General features: G+C 45.0%; 1 protein-coding gene across 2 annotated transcripts; it reads left to right on the top strand.

The window, feature by feature from the left end:
- The first annotated feature begins 1,258 nt into the window (after window positions 1–1,258).
- abcb11b (ATP-binding cassette, sub-family B (MDR/TAP), member 11b) lies at window positions 1,259–19,356 on the top strand. 2 transcript variants are annotated; one of them, XM_056431195.1, is made up of 29 exons: window positions 1,259–2,068; window positions 2,153–2,241; window positions 2,387–2,405; window positions 4,089–4,118; window positions 4,203–4,254; window positions 4,350–4,633; window positions 4,777–4,864; window positions 5,517–5,650; window positions 5,747–5,918; window positions 6,778–6,902; window positions 6,988–7,162; window positions 7,271–7,384; window positions 7,508–7,618; window positions 7,710–7,835; window positions 8,251–8,454; window positions 8,533–8,703; window positions 9,079–9,280; window positions 9,378–9,447; window positions 9,774–9,894; window positions 10,056–10,223; window positions 10,422–10,526; window positions 10,733–10,894; window positions 11,423–11,626; window positions 12,817–13,058; window positions 14,328–14,484; window positions 14,728–14,925; window positions 15,433–15,639; window positions 16,601–16,747; window positions 17,549–19,356. In XM_056431195.1, the coding sequence occupies exons 2-29, from the start codon at window positions 2,163–2,165 to the stop codon at window positions 17,747–17,749; spliced, it is 4,068 nt and encodes a 1,355-aa protein (XP_056287170.1). In that variant the 5' UTR covers window positions 1,259–2,068; window positions 2,153–2,162; the 3' UTR covers window positions 17,750–19,356. The 2 variants fall into 2 exon arrangements, with proteins under 2 accessions (XP_056287170.1, XP_056287171.1); XM_056431196.1 differs by lacking the exon at window positions 1,259–2,068 and adding an exon at window positions 3,902–3,997 and having other exon boundaries at window positions 2,204–2,241.
- Window positions 19,357–20,769: the final 1,413 nt, after the last annotated feature.

Below are 20,769 nucleotides of genomic sequence, written 5' to 3'. Positions count from 1 at the left end.
ATATATATAAATATATATTTGTATATATTCCACTTCACCTCTCTTTAAAACGGGGTTGCAGGCTTGATATGCCTCTCTCAATAAAGCTCAATGTTGAGCTCTTATTCTGAAGGGCAACTGCAGAAACATCGAACTCAAGGTGGCAAGTCGCCAAGAATCTCGGCCGTCGCGCATGCGCATTGTAACCTGTACACGAAAGTACAGGCAATTTACTCTTTACTTATTAATGACTTAGTTTTATGTCGGTGTAGTTTGTAATCTGTTAAATTGTCGATAAAGGCCTTGAAGTAAAATAATCATCGTTTCCCTCGCGCCCTTCGTGTCTGCTGCTGACCCCGGTCATCTGAGACTTTTTATATCTCTATACATTTCGACCACAAGGGGGCAGTAGTGCTGTTTGGAAATGTTGAGCAAATGCTGCCTTCAAGCGCTCTGATTTCCAGTAGTAAAGTAGCAATTACAACGTCGTGCGCATGTGCATCCTTCAGGGCTGCGTTCAATGTTTCAGGAGGAAACATGTTATAGAGATATAAGAGATGGTTGTTATTTACACGGCGCTGCTAAACTAAATGAAGTAAATTACACTCAGCGTAAATGTAACAATAACAATAATAAAATGTAAACCTTTAAAGTTGCAATTCATACTATTTTGGATTGTTTGTATGCAATCAGTTAATTATTATAATATTGTCAGTGCAGTTTCCTTTAGCTTGACTTTGTGTAAAACTCGTGCATAAGATTAATAAATAATATTACTTTATTAATAAAAAACAACAATAATAACGCACTAACAAATGAAAAACTATGTGTTTGATGTTGATAATAAAATGATCCTCCTCATTCTGGACTTTTCAGATGATGAAAAATACTGAAGAATATGATTATAGTTCGGAATAATTCACGTGCTCTGATTTCTGAAACGTTGCATCATGGACACGCGCTCATAATATTTCTCTTTGGAGTTTCCCGACGGCACTTAAAGGCATCAGTGAATGACCGCCAGTATAATAACACCAGTGAGTAATACAGTTGTTTTCATCTGTACGCGTGCTGGGCTCTCCGTCATACTTCCAACACAAATCACAAGCATGCTTTTTTAAATTTCTAATTCTCTTACATGATTAAAAAACCCTGATTTAAAGATGAAAACAAATTTGGCTTGTTTTTGTGATCGTCTCAAATGATTAAAAACATAAAATATAGGCCTAATGGTGTAAACAAACCTTCAGCAGCATCCGTGAGTAATAATAATAATAGATTTCTGCAGTGTTAAAAATACCCAGCATTCCCCTTGTTGTTGCATTCAAGGTTACGCTGGATACAGAAGTATGTGTGCAACACGTTGAGGAAGTCTCGCTGGACGAGGGCAATGACCTGAAAGTCAAGCTGCAGCTGCACCGGAGCAAACAGGTGCTCACATGTACGGCCGAGAGGAAGCTTCGAATGCGTGTGATGGGATATTAAATCAAAAAGCAGCAAAAGACGAATCATAAGAGTCATCTTGAGAACATGGCGTGTAAACCAACACACGGGAACCTTTATGCTTGAACGTACGATCCAGAAGCAGAATTACTCAATTAAATGTTAGTCAGGAGCCAATGGCATGTTGGAGAGGCGTTCAAGGGATGGGGCTCAGTGCCACGTGCCAAGTGTACCAAGTACACACAGAACTTGAATTGGACCCAAGTTGAAGTAAATAAATTCCCATCTGAAGAATTTGGAGTCACGTTTCCTTTTTGCCTGCAGGCTAACACGGTGATCACCTGAGTGAGTAAATAAGTCACGTTCTGTTAGTGGGGATGCAGCCGTCCCGCAGGTGAAGTATTTGCCCTGCCGAGGTCACCGGCCTTTTACGCAGCACAAACCGACAGGACACTTACCCTCAAACACACACACTCTGACCCCGAGGCCCGGCTAGTTCCGTCCAATAAGAAGGCGGGACTCGCCGACGAGAGACTCAGTGTGCCGCCGCAACGATCAGCCGGCCGACCACCGAATGTCCGGCTGCGGGACTTAAGTAGGAGGACTTCAAGGAAGTTAAGATTTCTGTTAGAAAGGAAAGGTGTAGGTAAGTGTCAAACTTCAAAATAAATGCTCTCTGTTTTTGGACGTGTGCAATCTGCTCTTCAATACATATTTGTTCTTTCCCCAGAGGAGACAACATGCCGAGTGGATCTGTGAAATTGCAAAGTATAAAAAAACTGGGACATGAAAACCACAGCTACGACTTCTCCAATGAAGGTAAACACACGATACAAGTTCACCAGAAATACTCCGAAAACATGACAATAATACGGAGACATGTTGTTGTATTATTTATGTTATATTATTATATTACATCTAAGGATGTCAACAAGTGTAATGCTTCTTCTGTTCTGTCCTGCAGAACCAGCTGGCTCCAAGAAGTAAGTATGCGTTGGACTTGTTCTCTTGGACTTATTGTTTTAGGGCTCATAAACTACAGGTTATTGATCAGATGTTAAGTTCTTCAAGTAATACTTACGACGTTTGACTTGACTTCTCCCGACTGGACTTGTAGACTTGTCTATATTTATAGACTTGTCTTTACTTGTAGAATTGACGTGTCTGTACTTGTAGACTTCACTTGTCTTTACTTGTAGACTTGTCTTTACTTGTAGACTTGACTATACTTGTCCTTACTTTACTTGTAGACTTGTCTTTACTTGTAGACTTGACTATACTTGTAGACTTGACTATACTTGTAGACTTGTCTTTACTTGTAGACTTGACTATACTTGTCCTTACTTTACTTGTAGACTTGACTATACTTGTAGACTTGTCTTTACTTGTAGACTTGACTATACTTGTAGACTTGTCTTTACTTGTAGACTTGACTATACTTGTAGACTTGTCTTTACTTGTAGACTTGACTATACTTGTCCTTACTTTACTTGTAGACTTGACTATACTTGTCCTTACTTTACTTGTAGACTTGACTATACTTGTAGACTTGACTATACTTGTAGACTTGTCTTTACTTGTAGACTTGACTATACTTGTCCTTACTTTACTTGTAGACTTGTCTATATTTATAGACTTGTCTTTACTTGTAGACTTCACTTGTCTTTACTTGTAGACTTGACTATACTCATCTTTACTTTACTTGTAGACTTGTCTTTACTTGTAGACTTGACTATACTCGTCTTTACTTTACTTGTAGACTTGTCTTTACTTGTAGACCTGACTATACTTGTCTTTACTTGTAGACTTGACTATACTTGTCTTTACTTTACTTGTTGACTAGATTTCTTTGACAGCGCTGCTGCATCATAAATTGGTTAACACTGAACAAAACGAGTACAAACCACATATTAAGTGATGATGAATACCATGTTCTTTAGAAATTATGATTTATTGCCAGATTTAATGGACGCTTGGGCCTCGATTACGGATTGTTTCTGTCACTAATTAATCTCTCTTAATTTGCAGTGCATTGAGCTTCCAGGGCCACCATACAGGATCATAAATTAAATAAATAGCTGACAGGTTAAATTGTCATGACTGGTGAATTCCAGGAACAAAGGGAGGAGGAGCCAAACACGCACACACACAAACACACACACACATCTTTATCTTGGATATCTGCCAGAGCGAGTGGTAAAAGGGCCGGTTAAATATCTGCTGGGCTGATGAAGGAAAGTGGTAATAAATGGGACAGAGAACAATTGTTACTTGATGATCCATCACAGCAGAAATACATCATACATCATGCATACACAGCATAATGTGTTCCTGAAAGGGCCGACGCGTAGGGATTTAGTCGGTTGTATTAGCAGAGAAGGAAAATGAAATTTAAAAAGTACGTTTTCTTTTGTGTAAACTCTCTGAAAATGAGAACCGTTGCAAACGAAACACCGACCCCGACATGTTCCGCCTACAGCCGTACTTCTACGCACTGGGGAGAAGTTTCAGTTTGTTGCAACCTTCAAACCCACCACTAGATGGCGCACACTCCTACACACTGCACCTTTAAAACGTGTGTTTTGTGCCTATATTTTCAAAGTGTTACCATGGAGATAAGTTTAGCAGCTCACTCGAGCTTTTTATCTTTTTTTTCTCGCACGCAGTGCCGCAACAAGTTCTAAGGGAGATGGGAAGTGAGTACAAGATGGCCGTAGAGGGAACGTATACGCGCACACATCCTCCTGCAATAAAAACTGACGACCTTCTTCTCCAAACAGAAACCAGGAAGATGCAGATCTACCTGCGATACGGGTCGGCTTCTTCCAGCTGGTACGATGTTCATTCTCCGCCGTGTGACGCATGTTTTCTTTCCCGATGTCCACTTTGAGATCCGTCCCCCTCACGTTGTTCACGCGCCCGTCCAGTTCCGCTTCGCCACGCGCAACGACGTGCTGATGATGGTGGTGGGCTCGCTGTGCGCCGTGGTGCACGGCTCGGCCCAGCCCCTCATGCTGCTGGTGTTCGGCCTGCTCACCGACACCTTCATCGAGTACGACATCGAGCTCAACGAGCTGAAGGACGCCAGGAAGGAGTGCGTGAACAACACCATCCAGTGGAAGAGGAACTACACGGCGGCGCCGTGGGACTGGAGCTTAATGAACAATTCAACGTGGGAGATGCTCACGCCGCTGAGGAACAGGACATGTGGGTAAGTGGGTCGTGAGAAATGCACGAGGTGGGCTTCAAACACGGCGAGATGGGAGGCTTGAAGTGTGAGCTCTGCGTTGAAGTGCACGTGGGTTTCTCGTCCCTCATGAATGATTCATTTGCTGTATTTCTGATATTTTGTAGGATCCTCGACATTGAACATGAAATGACCAATTTTGCCTACTATTATGTTGGAATTGCAGCGGCTGTGTTCCTGCTCGGGTACTTTCAGGTCCGTCTCCGAATGTTATTGTGTTCACACAAAGAGACTGATCCAAATTGAGATTTATACGCGTCATCCATCTAAAAACCAATTAACTCAGCGTGACATATTTTGATCCTATCCCCGGTCTGGCTCCAGATCTTCAGCTCGGAAACAGTTATCAAGCCTTTCTTATCGATCGACAGCGTCCCGGTGAACAGTTTGTTCTCACATGTCTTAGTATATTACATCTCAGGATTACATTCAGATATGGACTACTTTGACTTTCCAACACAATTGGATTATAGAACACTTATTAGTTTAGAGATTTTATTACACTTTGATAACGATAGGAGGCTTACAAGAGACAGATTTTGATCTAATCAAAGCAGGAGAGGCAGAGATATCCTAATTTTGGTCCCTATGGGTGAAAATTGCTTGATCTTACATTTCCCATAATGCACATCATGAGGGTTATTTTCTCTAACACGAGAAAAACTCCTCCAAAGCCACAGTAGTCTTACGCAGCTGTGCTCTGAGGCTTGTACTCCTTAAGTCAAAGAAGCTGAACATCATCATATAATATTCATGCAGTGCCCCTTAAATGTTTTACGGGACAATTCTCCTCCAAAGGCGGGTCAAAGGTCAGTGTCCTGATACCAACATATTTTTCGACCGATAGGTGGCGCTGTGGGTGGCGGCCGCCGCCAAGCAGATACGAGTCATCAGGAAAATGTACTTCAGCAAAGTGATGAGGATGGAGATCGGCTGGTTCGACTGCACCTCGGTGGGGGAGCTCAACACTCGCATGTCAGAGTGAGTGGGGCGATGATCACATGACTTCCGTGTCCCGGAGTATTTTTTGGGGGGGGTCTTGACGTCTCAGCGTCAACGTGGTGCTGTCTGTTACAGCGACATCAACAAGATCAACGACGCCATTGCGGACCAAGTTTCCATGTTCCTGCAGCGCTTCACCACCTTCGTGTGCGGCTTCTGCATCGGCTTCGTGAAAGGGTGGAAGCTGACGCTGGTCATCGTCGCAGCGAGTCCACTGATCGGTCTGGCAGCCGGTCTCATGGCGATGGTGAGAAGTTCTCTTGGTTTGACATCTGGCGGTTTAATTTCACTTGACTTCCATTGACTTGTTGACTAGACCCGTCTTCAGCCTACTTGTTGACTAGACCCGTCTTTAGTCTACTTGTTGACTTGTATTTAGCCTACTTGTTGACTTGACTTTTCTTAAGTTTATTTGTTGACTAGACCCGTCTTTAGCCTTCTTGTTGACTTGTATTTAGCCTACTTGTTGACTTGTCTTTAGTCTACTTGTTGACTAGACCCGTCTTTAGCCTACTTGTTTACTAGACTCGTCTTTAGCCTACTTGTTGACTTGTATTACTATTTAGCCTACTTGTTGACTTGACTTTTCTTAAGTTTATTTGTTGACTAGACCCGTCTTTAGCCTTCTTGTTGACTTGTATTTAGCCTACTTGTTGACTTGTCTTTAGTTTACTTGTTGACTAGACCCGTCTTTAGCCTACTTGTTGACTTGACTTCTAGTGACATGTAGACTAGACTTGTCTTTACTTGTTCATAAGACTTGTCTTAAGCCTACAGCATTTGTCAACTTACCTTGACTTCTATTGACTTGTTGACTTGACATCTCAACTAAACTTGTATTCACTTGATAATTTTACTTCCCCTGACTTGACTTATTGGCTCGACTTTTTGGAACATGTTGATTTGAAATGTCTTCTATGGACTTAATGACTAGACCTTTCATCAGCCTACATGTCGACTTGACGAATAGACTAGTCTTTACCTGTTAACTTGGTTCGACCTCTCTTGACTTGACCTCTCTTGATCTCTCTTGACTTGACCTCTCTTGCCCTCTCGTGACTTGTCTTTCCTTAACTACAGTTCACGTTACCTCTCTTGTCCTGTAGTTCGTGGCGAGGCTAACAGGCTTGGAGCTTCAGGCCTACGCCAAAGCCGGAGCCATAGCCGACGAGGTCCTCTCCTCCATCAGGACTGTGGCTGCTTTCGGTGGGGAGCAAAAAGAAGTGCAAAGGTAAAAAAAAACTTGAAACAGATGAAAATTGAGGAATCGACTTTTTCTCTCTCTGCGGCAGTGCATGAGCTCTTCTCCTCTCCAGGTACGACAGGAACCTGATCTCAGCGCAGCGCTTGGGCATCAGGAAGGGTCTGATCATGGGCTTCTTCACCGGATACATGTGGCTGATCATCTTTCTGTGCTACGGTCTGGGCTTCTGGTACGGCTCCAGTCTGGTGGTGGACACTGAGGAGTACTCACCAGGAACACTACTACAGGTATCACACTGTTAGCATTACTATGACCATAGTGGATATTGAATGTCACCATTACCATGTGACTGAAAGAGCCTTCGGAGCGATAACATTCTGACATCTTCCTTCGAGGTGTTCTTCGGTGTTCTGATAGCAGCCATGAATTTGGGGCAGGCCTCCCCATGCCTGGAGGCATTTGCTGCAGGCCGTGGAGCTGCCACCATCATCTTCGAGACCATTGAAAAAGTGAGAATGCTTGGTGTTATCGTCTTTGCAAGATTTGAACCGTCACAAGGTCCCGTATTTCTCGACAGGAAACCCTCGTTTTGGCTTGACACGTCTCATTTTTCATAAATGTCCCACTGCCAGGAGCCGGAGATTGATTGTCTATCTGAGGCTGGATACAAGCTCGACAAGGTCAAGGGAGATATTGAGTTTCACAATGTGACCTTCCACTACCCCTCCAGACCTGAAGTCAAGGTACTCACTCGTTGGTCACGTATAGCTGAGGGGATGAATTTGATTTCATGAAACATATATTTTGCCGCGGCGTCATGTGATCTCTCATCAGATCCTGGACCAGCTCAGCGTTCCAGTGAAGTCAGGGGAGACCACAGCCTTCGTCGGGCCGAGCGGAGCCGGGAAGAGTACCGCCATCCAGCTCATCCAGCGCTTCTACGACCCTAAAGAGGGCATGGTGGGTTCGACCGCGGAGGCAATGACGCTTTCCTCACTGGTGCTTTTTGTCCACCACTGAAGCGGAAGACTCCCTCGACACACGCCGTCGCTGACGACTTCTTTTGGAGCTTTATTCTCGTCGAATCAAAAATAACAGTCCCCCGACGGTGATAGAAGAACATGATAATCTGCTTCATTATTTAGCCGATGGGTCCTGACAGCCTCATTTTTCACTTTTACTGGAATAAGATGTCTTTGAACACCTTACCCTCTTATTGCTTTCAGTTTATAGATGAGGAAAAAGCCTCTTACGGCCCAATGAAGGCGATGCGCGACACTCACAATTTAGCTTTGTTGGAAACCCCCCCACAGGCAAAGTACTTTAATAGCATCATCCATCAATTCTAAGCCGCTCTCTGTGCCCTCCGACTCAGGTGACCCTGGACGGCCATGACATCCGAGGACTGAACATCCAATGGCTGCGCTCGCTGATTGGCATCGTGGAGCAGGAGCCCGTGCTGTTTGCCACCACCATTTCTGAGAACATACGCTACGGTCGACCCGGCGTCTCAAAGGAAGACATCATTGCCGCCACAAAGCAGGCCAACGCCTACGACTTCATCATGGACCTGCCGCAGGTGACGCGTAGGGTTTCAGGATTTCCAAATGACCAGTGTGAGTTTTAACTGCCTTAATAACATAACAAAATTGGACAGAAATTCGACACCTTGGTGGGAGAGGGTGGAGGTCAGATGAGCGGCGGCCAGAAGCAGCGTATCGCCATCGCCCGAGCACTGGTCAGGAACCCTCGCCTCCTGCTGCTGGACATGGCAACCTCCGCCCTCGACAACGAGAGCGAGGCCTTGGTTCAAGAGGCTCTGGATAAAGTGAGTCTGAGCGCTCTTATGTGCTGAAAGAAAAGAGTTTAGAGTCATCTATTTGTTCTTTGAGCACACCTCTTTGAGTACGTTTCTAAAGATATACCTGACTTGAAAGAGTAACCCACTGATTTAGCACTGCTGCAACATTGTCATACTCAAGAGGGAAATGTATATCTCAGCTCATCCCATGTGTAGATAATATAGTTGAAGTTCCGTGAAACCAGATATACGCGTTTTCTTATTTGTGGATATCAAACACAATAAGACCAAAAGAAAAAGGAAAGTACAAGATGAGGAAATGAGAAAAGAAATCCAATGTGAAACCAAACTTGGGTGTAAAAAGCAATGTGTGGTTGTTTTGGTGTTATTTACGCCCCACAGGTACGCGTGGGCCGCACCACCATCTCCATCGCCCACCGCCTATCCACCATCAAGAACGCCGACGTGATCGTGGGCTTCGAGCGCGGCCGCGCCGTGGAGCGGGGCAAGCACGGCGAGCTGCTGGAGAGGAAGGGCGTCTACTTCACGCTGGTCACGCTGCAGAGCCAGGGCGACGAGGCTCTGAACGAGAAGGCCCGGCAGAGTGAGTCCCGAACTTAAAAAAAAGATATTCCATCATGTGGAAACTACGAGGATCGGCCGATTGTGACACCCCCCCTCTTTTGTTTGTCTTGCATTAGTGGCGGACAACGAAAAAGAGCCGGCGAGGCTGAATCTCTCCAGAGCAGGCAGCTACCGGGCCAGTTTCAGGTATTACTCATTTGTGTATTTGTCTAAGCTGTCATATCCATTTCCACGGTCCTGACTGCGCATCTAAATCGGATCATTTCGTGGCAGCGGCCGACACCTCCATTTGACTTAATTGCTCTCTTGAAATTGCTTCGACATTTGGAGTATTTAGCTGACAGTATCACAAGTGCCGCAAACAGCAGAGCAGGCTCGAGGTCCTCGAACGCCACCGAGCGCAAAGTAATGTGTGCGCGGAGAACAGCACGCCACCCTCCTGTGGCCTTTGAATATTCGTGTGCACGGAGAGACGGGTTTCCCTCCTCGACGCTGTTGTTCTGTTCTCGCAGAGCGTCTCTTCGCCAGCGTTCCCGATCCCAGCTGTCCAATCTGGTCCCGGAGTCTTCCGTCCCCATGGTCGGAGAGCTCGGCCCCAGAGCCTACTCCGTGTCGCAGGCGGACAAATTCTCGGTATTTCCAATTTTCCGTGTGGGCGGTCGGAGCCGCTCCGCGGCGAACCGCTCGAAATGTTCCCCGTGTTCGTTTCGCTGCATCAATCCTCAGATTGCATCGTCGGGGAAAACGGCTGCGACTGCCGGCTGATGCGTGTGTTTGCGTGTGTGAATACTCAGAACGCCGTCCCGGAGGACGAGGAGGAGCCAGTGGAGCCCGCTCCCGTCACCCGGATCCTGAAGTACAACCTGCCCGAGTGGCCCTACATGGTGTTTGGGTCCGTCGGTGCCGCCATAAACGGAGGGGTCAACCCCGTCTACTCCCTGCTGTTCAGTCAAATCCTGGCGGTGAGCTTCCGGATGTCATTGCGAGTTCTGAAATACACAATGAGCTCATACTTAATATGAATGAATAAAACAAGTCTTCATTCAGGGCTTTGACCAACTCCAACATGCTTGTCTGGTCTCTCTTTTTCCTTTTCCTACCCCAACTGTCTGTGTATGACGGTCTATATTAACATGTTTCTGCTCTCTCTCTCTGTGTAGACATTCTCCATCATAGATCCCGTGCTTCAGAGGAAGGAGATCGATGGCATCTGCCTGTTCTTCGTCGTGGTCGGCGTGGTGTCTTTCTTCACCCAGATGCTGCAGGTAGAGTAGCGGGGGCTGCTTCAGCGAGACGGATCGCTTCAGGTCGGAGGGAAAGTCCCGAGAGAGCTTTTCTTTTATTTTGAATAGCTTCTTCGAATGAAAAATACAGTCCATCCAATAATTGATCCATGACTTCTTATTCTCTGATTCGATTGACGTGACGTTGACGATCACTGTGATGGTGTTTTGGGGTTTCTTTCCTCCAGGGATACGCGTTCTCCAAGTCCGGAGAGCTGCTGACCCGCAGGTTACGGCGGCTCGGCTTCCAGGCCATGCTGGGCCAAGAGATCGGCTGGTTCGATGATCACAAGAACAGCGCCGGAGCTCTGACAACCCGCCTGGCGACCGACGCCTCGCAAGTTCAAGGAGTGAGTTACGGCTTAGAGCACAGGTGTCAAACACGAGGCCCGCCGCATCGCTTTCTGTGGCCCCTGGTGGCTTTAAATGCACGTGATCACCTTTTCTTAAAGAAATTGAAGAAAAATATCCCGTGCTTTTATTTTGAAGGTTTTATATGAAATGGATTTATGTTGTAATATTATGGATACATTCTTATGTACAACATTTCTATACTCAAATAAACAATAATCAAATGCAAAGAGAGCTATTTAACACGATGTTCGAGGAGTTTATAAAGTGTTTCCGGCCCTTTAAGAGGGCGGCCATGATGCCGATTTGACGCACGGTGAACATGAGTTTGACAGCCCAGGTTTAGAGGGATTCATTCATCCCACCTGAAAGCAGCGCTGTGCAGGGTTCAGTGCCACCTCGTGTTCGATCCGTCCGTTACCGTAGAAACATGGCGCTGGTGTCCTTCCGGTAATCTGGTTCAATCATTGAGAAGAGCCTTCACATCGGGTCACGCCACCTTCTTTCCCTCCCTGTCTCCCTCGAAGGCCACGGGCTCGCAGATCGGCATGATCGTCAACTCTCTGACCAACATCGGCGTGGCCGTCATCATGTCCTTCTTCTTCAGCTGGAAGCTCACGATGGTCATCCTGTGCTTCCTGCCGTTCATCGCCCTGTCGGGCGGCTTCCAGGCCAAGATGCTCACGGGCTTCGCCAAGCAGGACAAGGAGGCGATGGAGATCGCCGGACAGGTCAGGCTTTGTTACCTTCGCATTGAAAATGCCGGAAGGTTATGTTTTGATCGCCGTGTATTTATTTATTTATTTGTATGCGTGTTATTCGCAAAACTCAAAAAGTATTGAACCGAATCGCATGAAATTTGGTGGGATGATTGTTTATTATCCGGGGACCAGTTGATTAGATTTTGGGATCGATCGGGTCAAAGGTCATGAACAGGTCAAAATCATTCGCAGAACTCAAAAAGTATTGAACCGAATCGCATGAAATTTGGTGGGATGATTGTTTATTATCCGGGGACCAGTTGATTAGATTTAGAACTCAAAAAGTATTGAACTGAATCGCATGAAATTTGGTGGGATGATTGTTTATTATCCGGGGACCAGTTGACTAGATTTTGGGATCGATCAGGTCAAAGGTCAAGGTCATGGAAAGGTCAAAATGTTCTTGAATCGCATGAAATTTGGTGGGATGATTGGTTATTATCCGGGGACCATTTGATTAGATTTTGGGATCAATCGGGTCAAAGGTCAAGGTCATGGAAAGGTCAAACTCTTTTTTTACCATAGCACGATACATTTTTGTCCAATTGGCATGCAACTAATGCCAAAATGTTCATAATTCAATGCCCAATCTTGTGATATGCGAAGGTATGCGCTCTACCGAGTGCCCATTCTAGTTTACAATGTACAGCTTTATTTTCACCCGTCGGCTTTATCGGCATCTACAGGCAGCAGGTGACGGCGTCAACACGTTTGAGTTTATTTCAGCCTCCAGGTTTCAGTTTGTTCCCTCATCACTGAGGAACGAGCTCCACAGCCCTCCAGCAGCACTCAGATCGTACAGCAGCTTTTTATTGAGCTGCTCAAGGCGGGTACACGGCCGTCCTGCTCAATGCCTGCTGGCAACGCCCGGGCCTCAGACGATGACGTCATCACGATGTCACAGTGACGGTTCACGATCGATTTACTGTCAACCATCTCATTTATTCCAATGCGGTAAACCCCCGCCATCTCAATGACGTGGATTGGAAGTTCAATGATCCCGATGGGGAAGATAAGATTTGAGAGATAAAAATTTAGCAAATGTCACATAAGTTCCCCAAAGGTGGAACACTAATTTGAAACAACTTCTTTTCAGCTATCTCTCTTTTTTGGGGGGCTCTAACTGTGCCATTTATATATCTGGTATCTTTTATTTGTAGATTTCCGGTGAGGCGCTGAACAACATCCGCACCATCGCAGGCCTGGGCAAAGAGAGGCTGTTTGTGGACGCGTACGAGGCCCAGCTGGACGCGCCGTACGAAGCGGCCATCAAGAAGGCCCACGTGTACGGGGCCTGCTACGGGTTCTCCCAGTGCGTCATCTTTTTGACAAACTCCGCCTCCTACAGGTTCGGAGGGTACTTGGTGCAACAGGAGGGGCTCCACTTCAGCCTGGTGTTCAGGTGAGAGGAGAAGGCTGTCAGGTCTTCCTTTTCTTTACCGCTATTCAGTCCACGATTAGAATGAGAACACTTGTATTTTGGGTCTCTACACAACACATTATTTTTCTCATACGCCCGACTTCAGGTTCTCTTTAAGCCCCCCTCCTGAAAAAAAAGTCGAGTCTGCTCTGATTGGCATGAGAAAAAAATATATATATGAAGACAGGCCACAAGACGTGCTGCGTCATCTAGTGCTCCGTCACTCAGTTTGTGCATATTCTTTTTTCTTTTTTTTACAATTTATGTCCTCAATTTCCCGGCGACAGCTTTTCTCTGTCTGATTAGTATTGTTTTGAACATGGTGGACCGTGTCGCTGCTACAAAGCGCTGCAGGACTCGAGTCAGCGTGTTTGCACTTCCGGTTCCCTCGTCTGGAGGTGACTGAAATAAGGTCTGGAGAGATTTTAAAGTTTTTGTTCTGCGACGTAAAATCCGCCAGTTAATACTCGTGAATTTTGAAGCTTTTATTTGTTTTTAAGAAGGTTGCAAACAAGCAGCTCAATGAGACTTCACGGCCTCGTCGTGTCCTCACGCTCATGGGATTTGCGTTTAGCTGCAGATTGCATTCACGCTTCAAAAATTCTAAAAGTCATTTGCGAAGATTATCTTTGCAAAAAAATTTAAAAACCAATGGGAAAATCCCCTTGCCATTTTGCATAGGGAACCAGTGGGATGCTAACTGGTTAGCCTGCACCACTACACCACTCAACTCCTGTATCGGGAGGTCATCACATAATCCATGCATCTAACAGCTGTTACTAAATATTGCAAACCAGATGTTTTTAAGAAAATATATAGTCTGTTATCTTCACATTTACTAACATATTTTATCCTCGGGGTCCATTTGACCCCAGCAATTATAAGCTCCAGAAAATTATTAGAATTAATATTGTTTCCCAAGTTTAAGTGTGAGGTACTTTATGTTTGTTTGTTGACTACATAAATAGCCCTTTAAATATATAAAAAAGTTGATATTTCTTATATGTTTGACACAGTGAAAAACAGCCTGGGGTCAAATTGACCCCAAAAAACACCGACGTTAAACATTGAATGGGGTCAAATTGACCCTAAAGGTAACAGGAGGGTTAAGAATTCTGACTTTAAAATAAAAAATGTCACCGTTCCAGGGGAAGGAGAAAAAAACAATTGTGTGTCGCGCCCGTGTGTGCGCACAAGGGTTGTCTGGTGTGTCACATTGCGTCTGATGTGTTGCATTGTGTTGTCTCACAGGGTCATCTCGGCCATCATCACCAGCGGCACGGCCCTCGGCAGAGCCTCCTCCTTCACGCCGGACTACGCCAAGGCCAAGATCTCGGCGGCGCGTTTCTTCACGCTGCTGGACCGCGTGCCTCTGATCAGCGTCTACAGCGACAAGGGAGACAAATGGGTGCGAGGGCGTGTGTTATGCCGAGCGTGTGACACAGAGAGTGCTGCCCGGATGTATTATTACTTCTCCTCATTAATGTTGCACTAGTCATGAAAGAGAGATGTGGAGACGGAGGAGACGAGGACGGATTGTGAGAATAATAAAAAACTGAAACTGAGGAGGTGGCACCCGAACACACAGATAAACCTCTAACCTTTGTTCTGTTATCTACCTCCCCCCCCTTTCCCTCCACTGTGTTTTCAGGAAAACTTCAAAGGGCACATCGAGTTCATTGACTGCAAGTTCACCTACCCCACCAGGCCCGACATGCAGGTCCTGAATGGGCTGAACGTGTCGGTGAAGCCGGGCCAGACGCTCGCCTTCGTGGGCAGCAGCGGCTGCGGGAAGAGCACCAGCGTGCAGCTGCTGGAGAGGTTCTACGACCCCGACCAGGGCCGAGTGGTGAGCGCACGGGATGCAAAGTGCTGCATGAATTGTTTCATAGTTATTATATTCTGTAAATAGTAAAAAGATGTCGGGTAAGATGTGTCGTCTGCTTTCAGCTGCACTCTCACGAGGCCCAGTTGTAGTGTCACTCGGAGAAGCTCGTCAAAGTCAAAGAATAACTACTGCACATTCAGTGACTGAAGTATTTATGGCGCTCATATCACTTCAACTCCTTCATCCATCAGACATTTATGCTGACTTTGTGCTTTCGATGAGAAAGGGGTCTTAGTGCCAGGAAGGGATCCCGGCCAAGATTCAAATGGCCTTAATTGAATTGGAAGTGGTTTGGAAACGCGTGGTCCTCATTCCCTGCTTGAGATTTAAAAAGGTCGGCGTCACCTCTGCATAGAGAGACGTCGCGGCAGAGATGGTGTTATGATGGTTCATTGAGTGGATTGTTTTCCCAGTCCTGCGGTTATTATATTGCTCTCTCCTAATGGTAAAATCAATTGCTTCCCGCAGCTGATTGACGGCCACGACTCGACCCAGATCAACGTGTCCTTCCTGCGCTCCAAGATTGGCATCGTGTCCCAGGAGCCCATCTTGTTCGACTGCAGCATCGAAGAGAACATCAAGTACGGCGACAACTCGGGCGATATCGGCATCGATGAGGTCATCTCGGCCGCCAAGAAGGCTCAGCTCCACGACTTCGTCGTGTCACTTCCGGAGGTACCGTTGACTTTGTGTGTAGAGAACAGCGGTTACTGCAAACGGCAGTCTGTGAGTGACTGTGACATGTGTTATTTTAGGTTTGGGACGTCAACTGTCGGACAGCTCAGATAATTCATGTTTATTAAAGCTGCAGAAAGTTATTTTCCATTGTAAAATGAATGAGTAAAATAATCCTTGATCAACTGTTCAGATTTGTAATTGTGTTCTATCAACTTGTTATTCTCACTATCGAATGACGAAAAGCCTGTTAGAAGAGTTTTATTATTGACTGATAATGGATTTATTATTGACTGATAATGGATTTATTATTGACTAACAATAGATTTATTATTGACTGATAATGGATTTATTATTGACTGATAATGGATTTATTATTGACGAACAATAGATTTATTATTGACTGATAATGGATTTATTATTGACGAACAATAGATTTATTATTGACTGATAATGGATTTATTATTGACTGATAATGGATTTATTATTGACTGATAATGGATTTATTATTGACTGATAATGGATTTATTATTGACTGATAATGGATTTATTATTGACTGATAATGGATTTATTATTGACTAACAATAGATTTATTATTGACTGATAATAGATTTATTATTGACTGATAATGGATTTATTATTGACTGATAATGGATTTATTATTGACTGATAATGGATTTATTATTGACTGATAATGGATTTATTATTGACGAACAATAGATTTATTATTGACTGATAATGGATTTATTATTGACTGATAATGGATTTATTATTGGCTGATAATGGACTTTTTAAGTCGATACTGATATAAATACTTATAGATAAAACACAAACAATTTTTTTTATGTGGATCCATTTGAAGCTAAAAATGTCCCTCAAAATTACGTTACAAGAACTATTTCGTGCTGTGTGGACACAATTTATTGACATGACTCACGATCATTTCCCACCCTGCCTCAGAAATACAACACAAACGTCGGCGCCCAGGGCTCTCAGCTGTCTCGCGGTCAGAAGCAGCGTATCGCCATCGCCAGGGCGATCATCCGCGACCCCAAGATCCTGCTGCTGGACGAGGCCACGTCCGCCCTGGACACGGAGAGCGAGAAGGTACGCCTCATTACCCTCTGATCAGCGGCCGCCGCCGCGTGTTGAATCCACACACACTTCTCACGACGGTGCAGCTGCTCGATATTCGTCGGAGCGAGGCGGGTCGGCAGTTAATTATTATCATCAACACCATTATCATCCATCATCTCTATTATTATCAGCGGCGGTGCACAGATCGTAGCAGCCCTCCAGTCGAGCCTCTTTGTGTCTGAGAGGCGACGTGCTAGCTTTTCGATGAAGGTAGATTTGTAGTCGTTATTACGCAAAATTTTACAGCAAATTTCTCGTTTGTAAGTAAATTAATTATTGGTTTTGCTGATGAAACTAGAATATGTTGCCTTACACACTCAAAACAAAACCCTGCACTCTCACAACAGGAATCTACGAGTTGAGTTTGGACGTAGTGGGCGGGGCTTAAGCTGCTGGAAGAGCGAGGAGTTTCTATTGGTGGGTTTGACTTGGTCACGGTGAGGAAAGTTGGCATCACATTGCATATTACATGCTTTAAAATAACCTGATGCATGTAACGTGGGCAACAAAAAGAGACTCCACGGCACCGTGCTGCAATATGATGCCAACTTACCTTTTTGTTTGCGTAATAAAGACACAAATCTAGTCATACTTTTCTAGCTCGTAACGGCTGACGCACGCCGAGGGGCCCGGAGGTCTCGGCGGCGCTCCGGTGCCCGGGAACATTCTAATGACGGCAATCAGCCGGCGCGCGGCGGGGGAAATTACTGTAATTGTTTCCCGCGTGGGGGGAGAGCGGCGCTGCTTCACGCCTGTGTTGTGCCACGACAGACCGTGCAGGGCGCCCTGGACAAAGCCAGAGAGGGCCGGACGTGCATCGTCATCGCCCACCGCCTGTCCACCGTGCAGAACTCGGACATCATCGCCGTCATGTCCAGGGGCTTCGTGATCGAGAAGGGATCGCACGACCAGCTCATGGCGCTGAAGGGAGCCTACTACAAGCTGGTTACCACGGGAGCACCAATCAGCTAACGTGCTCGGGGGCAGGAGGGGGAGGGGCCAATCACAGCAAGGCGGCAAAGAGAAACGAGTGTCAGGAGCAATGAGACCGAATGCCAATACACAGCGGAGGAAATACGTCTTTGATGATGAGTTTGCCCGCTTGCAAAGAAATGAACGATCTTTCATTTTAAGAGACAAAAACACACACAAGTTATATATATATTTGCGTGTAAAATAAGTATTTGACTCAGCACCTGGTGGCAGCAGAGGTCCGACGTGTCTTTGTTGCCTCGGCCGTCTATATTTTGGGTCATCGTCGTGCTGGAAGACCCGTTTCCAGTGACCTGGCTGAGGGAAGGAGGTCGTCGGCCTCGTGGCCTCGCCCGTCCTGTCCCCTGAGAAGAGAAACACTCCCAATACATCATGTTTCCACCTCTTGCCATGGGGGGGATGGTGGTCTTTATTATGAATCTAACCGGTCTGTGGGAGCCATCATTCTTGCTGCTTCAAAAACATCACAGGCAAATCCATTTATAACGTATATATGATGTGACTTTCTGGATTTTGCTAAAATTATTCCGTCTCCCAGCTACCATTAAAATGATAGATCCTAATTATAGACCGGTCATTTCTTTGTCAGTGGACTCAGGCATCAAATACTTATTTTCCTTCACTGTACACCTCTTCACTCTTACAGTATTTATTTCACACACTTAATTAGGGGGAAAGGAAGTGACTCATTGCCTTCGGGTTGTGTTGGCAGTTGTCTATACGCTTCATTCAGGAGTGTATCCCACAATCCACCCCGGTCTACTGTTCAGAACCAGAGCTCTAACAATACCCAACACACTTAAAGAAGATCAATTCCATGCCTAAATATTATTTATATTATTTGTGTCCAAACACTTTGCAGTTATACTTTTACACATGGTTACTATTTACTGTACGCTCACTGTAATAAAGGGAATATATTCTTCTTGATGAGTGTGACCAGAATAATATTGGTATGTATTATAATTATATATGAAATATCATTTTATTAACAGTTTTGACAAAATGCAATAGTTCCAGAAATAAGCCTTTTTGCTTTCTTGCCAAGCACTAGACGTAAAGATTGATACCTCACATGCCTATATGCTAAATATGAAGCTAGATCCAGTGGCTAGTTAGCTTAGCATTAAATCTGAAATCAGGGTGAAACAGTGAGACCGGCTCAGTGAGCTCTGAAGCTCTCTATCTATACTAACAGTCAGGTTTCCCTCCCCAGTTTTGATGCTAAGCTAACTAGCTGATGCTAGCTAGCGTTCGGCTAAGCTAACCCTCTGCTGGCTCTAGCTTAATGATTAATGTACAGACATGAGTGGTATCCATCTACCCCGTCTAATGCTCGGCAGGAGAGCAAATTATTTCCCCAAATGTCAAATCATTCCTTCTTATAATTCGGGGACAGACACCATTCAAAACTGTCACGCGCTTTTAGATAATTCCCTTTAACCGATCAGATGTATTTCCTCCTCTCGGTTTCTCATTGTGTGTCTTTTTTCTCCACCGTCATCCGATTGTGAATTGAACGCCGTACGCGTCGTCTTATGTTTTTTGTAGCTTTATGTGGGAATTGAATAAAAACCATCAAAGTGTGTGAGCCTGACTGAGCTCGGTGTGAGGATGAAGATCGGCCTCGTGAGTCAGACGCGTCCCGGAGAGCTCGGATGAAACATTTAACTATCGTCAGGAATGCTCACAACCTGCCGCCTAGTGGTCAAATATTCAAGAGAGAGGAGATGGGTGCTCAGTGTATCCTAAAACGTCCCCTATGTGAGGTCATTTTCTTAAATAACCACAGGTGTTTGCAGTTCAGCTAATTAGACTAGCCGTTTCTCTCTGTTTCTATGCTAAGCTAACTAGCCGATGCTAGCTAGGTGCCTCTCTACGGACCAATAAGATTGGTGATGTCTCCCGCCATCAGCACCTGCAACAATTAGTCCATCGACCCCCCCCCCCCTTCAAACTAATTCGGACAACAAACAGTAAGCAAAGATGACATGAAATCTGCTTGTCAAAACTATTAAATTAACACATCAGTTAATGACAATATTAATTTAACTCTAAACATGGAGAGTAAAGCTTTATTCATCCTAACCTCCAATCACTGGGTAATAAATGAGAAAAGCATTTTTTTTCTTTAGCCGGTTCAAATACTTGCAAATTTAAATTTGTCAACATCCAGTTTTCTATTTATTTTTTATTAGCATCATCATGTTAGCGAGGCAGCGCCGCGGCGGCCAAGCCGCGGCCCATGGGCCGACTATTCGTTTAAAAAAAAGGCCGGCTGTGAATTTTTAAAAGTAATCTAAAAGGTGGCTTGAGCCTAATTATAATAAAGTGCACTGCATGTACTTTACACATTTAAACATCCACTTTAACACCCTGCCTGCTCTGTTTGTTACATCTTAATAGCAGACTCACACATTCACCTCTTACGTTTATATATCTGCAGCGTAATCTTCTCAGCGGGCCCCCGGGGGCCACCAACAGAAACCAATATTGTTTTTTTGGCGATGTCTGCCTCTTTTAACTTCCCTTAATTACAGATTCAAACGCAGTGGAGGCTGAGAAAACGCTGTATTTTATATCCCAACTTAATTGTTAACGAAAGGTATTATACTCATTGGAGTATTCTTGGGTTTATTCAGTTATAACTTTGAATTGTGGTTGCTCCATATTATTCAATTCAGTTTATTTTGTTTAGCCCAATGTTACAAATTATGAATTCGCCTCAGAGGGCTTTACAACCTGGACACAGAGACGTCCCTGTACGGGTCAGATCCGCCTCAATAAGTGCACACAGAACAATTCACAAATATATTCAAGATACAAATGCTCGCAGAACAATTAAACAATAGCCCCGCCCCTTGGAAATGAGGACGACATCTGATTGGCTACGGATCGGTCCATGTTGAAAAAACCAGCAGGGGAGTTTCATAAATCCGGATATCCGTGTGTAGCGACCCACAAACAAATGCAGTGCGATCCACAAATAAATAGACAAA

This window comes from Pseudoliparis swirei, chromosome 14 (genome assembly GCF_029220125.1).
Source record: "Pseudoliparis swirei isolate HS2019 ecotype Mariana Trench chromosome 14, NWPU_hadal_v1, whole genome shotgun sequence".
Taxonomy (NCBI): Eukaryota; Metazoa; Chordata; class Actinopteri; order Perciformes; family Liparidae; genus Pseudoliparis; species Pseudoliparis swirei.
The sequence above is the reverse complement of the archived record's forward strand: the minus strand, read 5'-3'. Positions and strand labels throughout refer to the sequence as shown.

Coding starts and splice junctions, on each gene's coding strand:
- abcb11b (XM_056431195.1), top strand. CDS start 2,163: ATGCCGAGTGGATCTGTGAAATTGCAAAGTATAAAAAAACTGGGACAT. Junction 5,919..6,777: donor CAGCCGGTCTCATGGCGATG/GTGAGAAGTTCT, acceptor CTTGTCCTGTAG/TTCGTGGCGAGGCTAACAGG. Junction 7,163..7,270: donor CACCAGGAACACTACTACAG/GTATCACACTGT, acceptor TCTTCCTTCGAG/GTGTTCTTCGGTGTTCTGAT.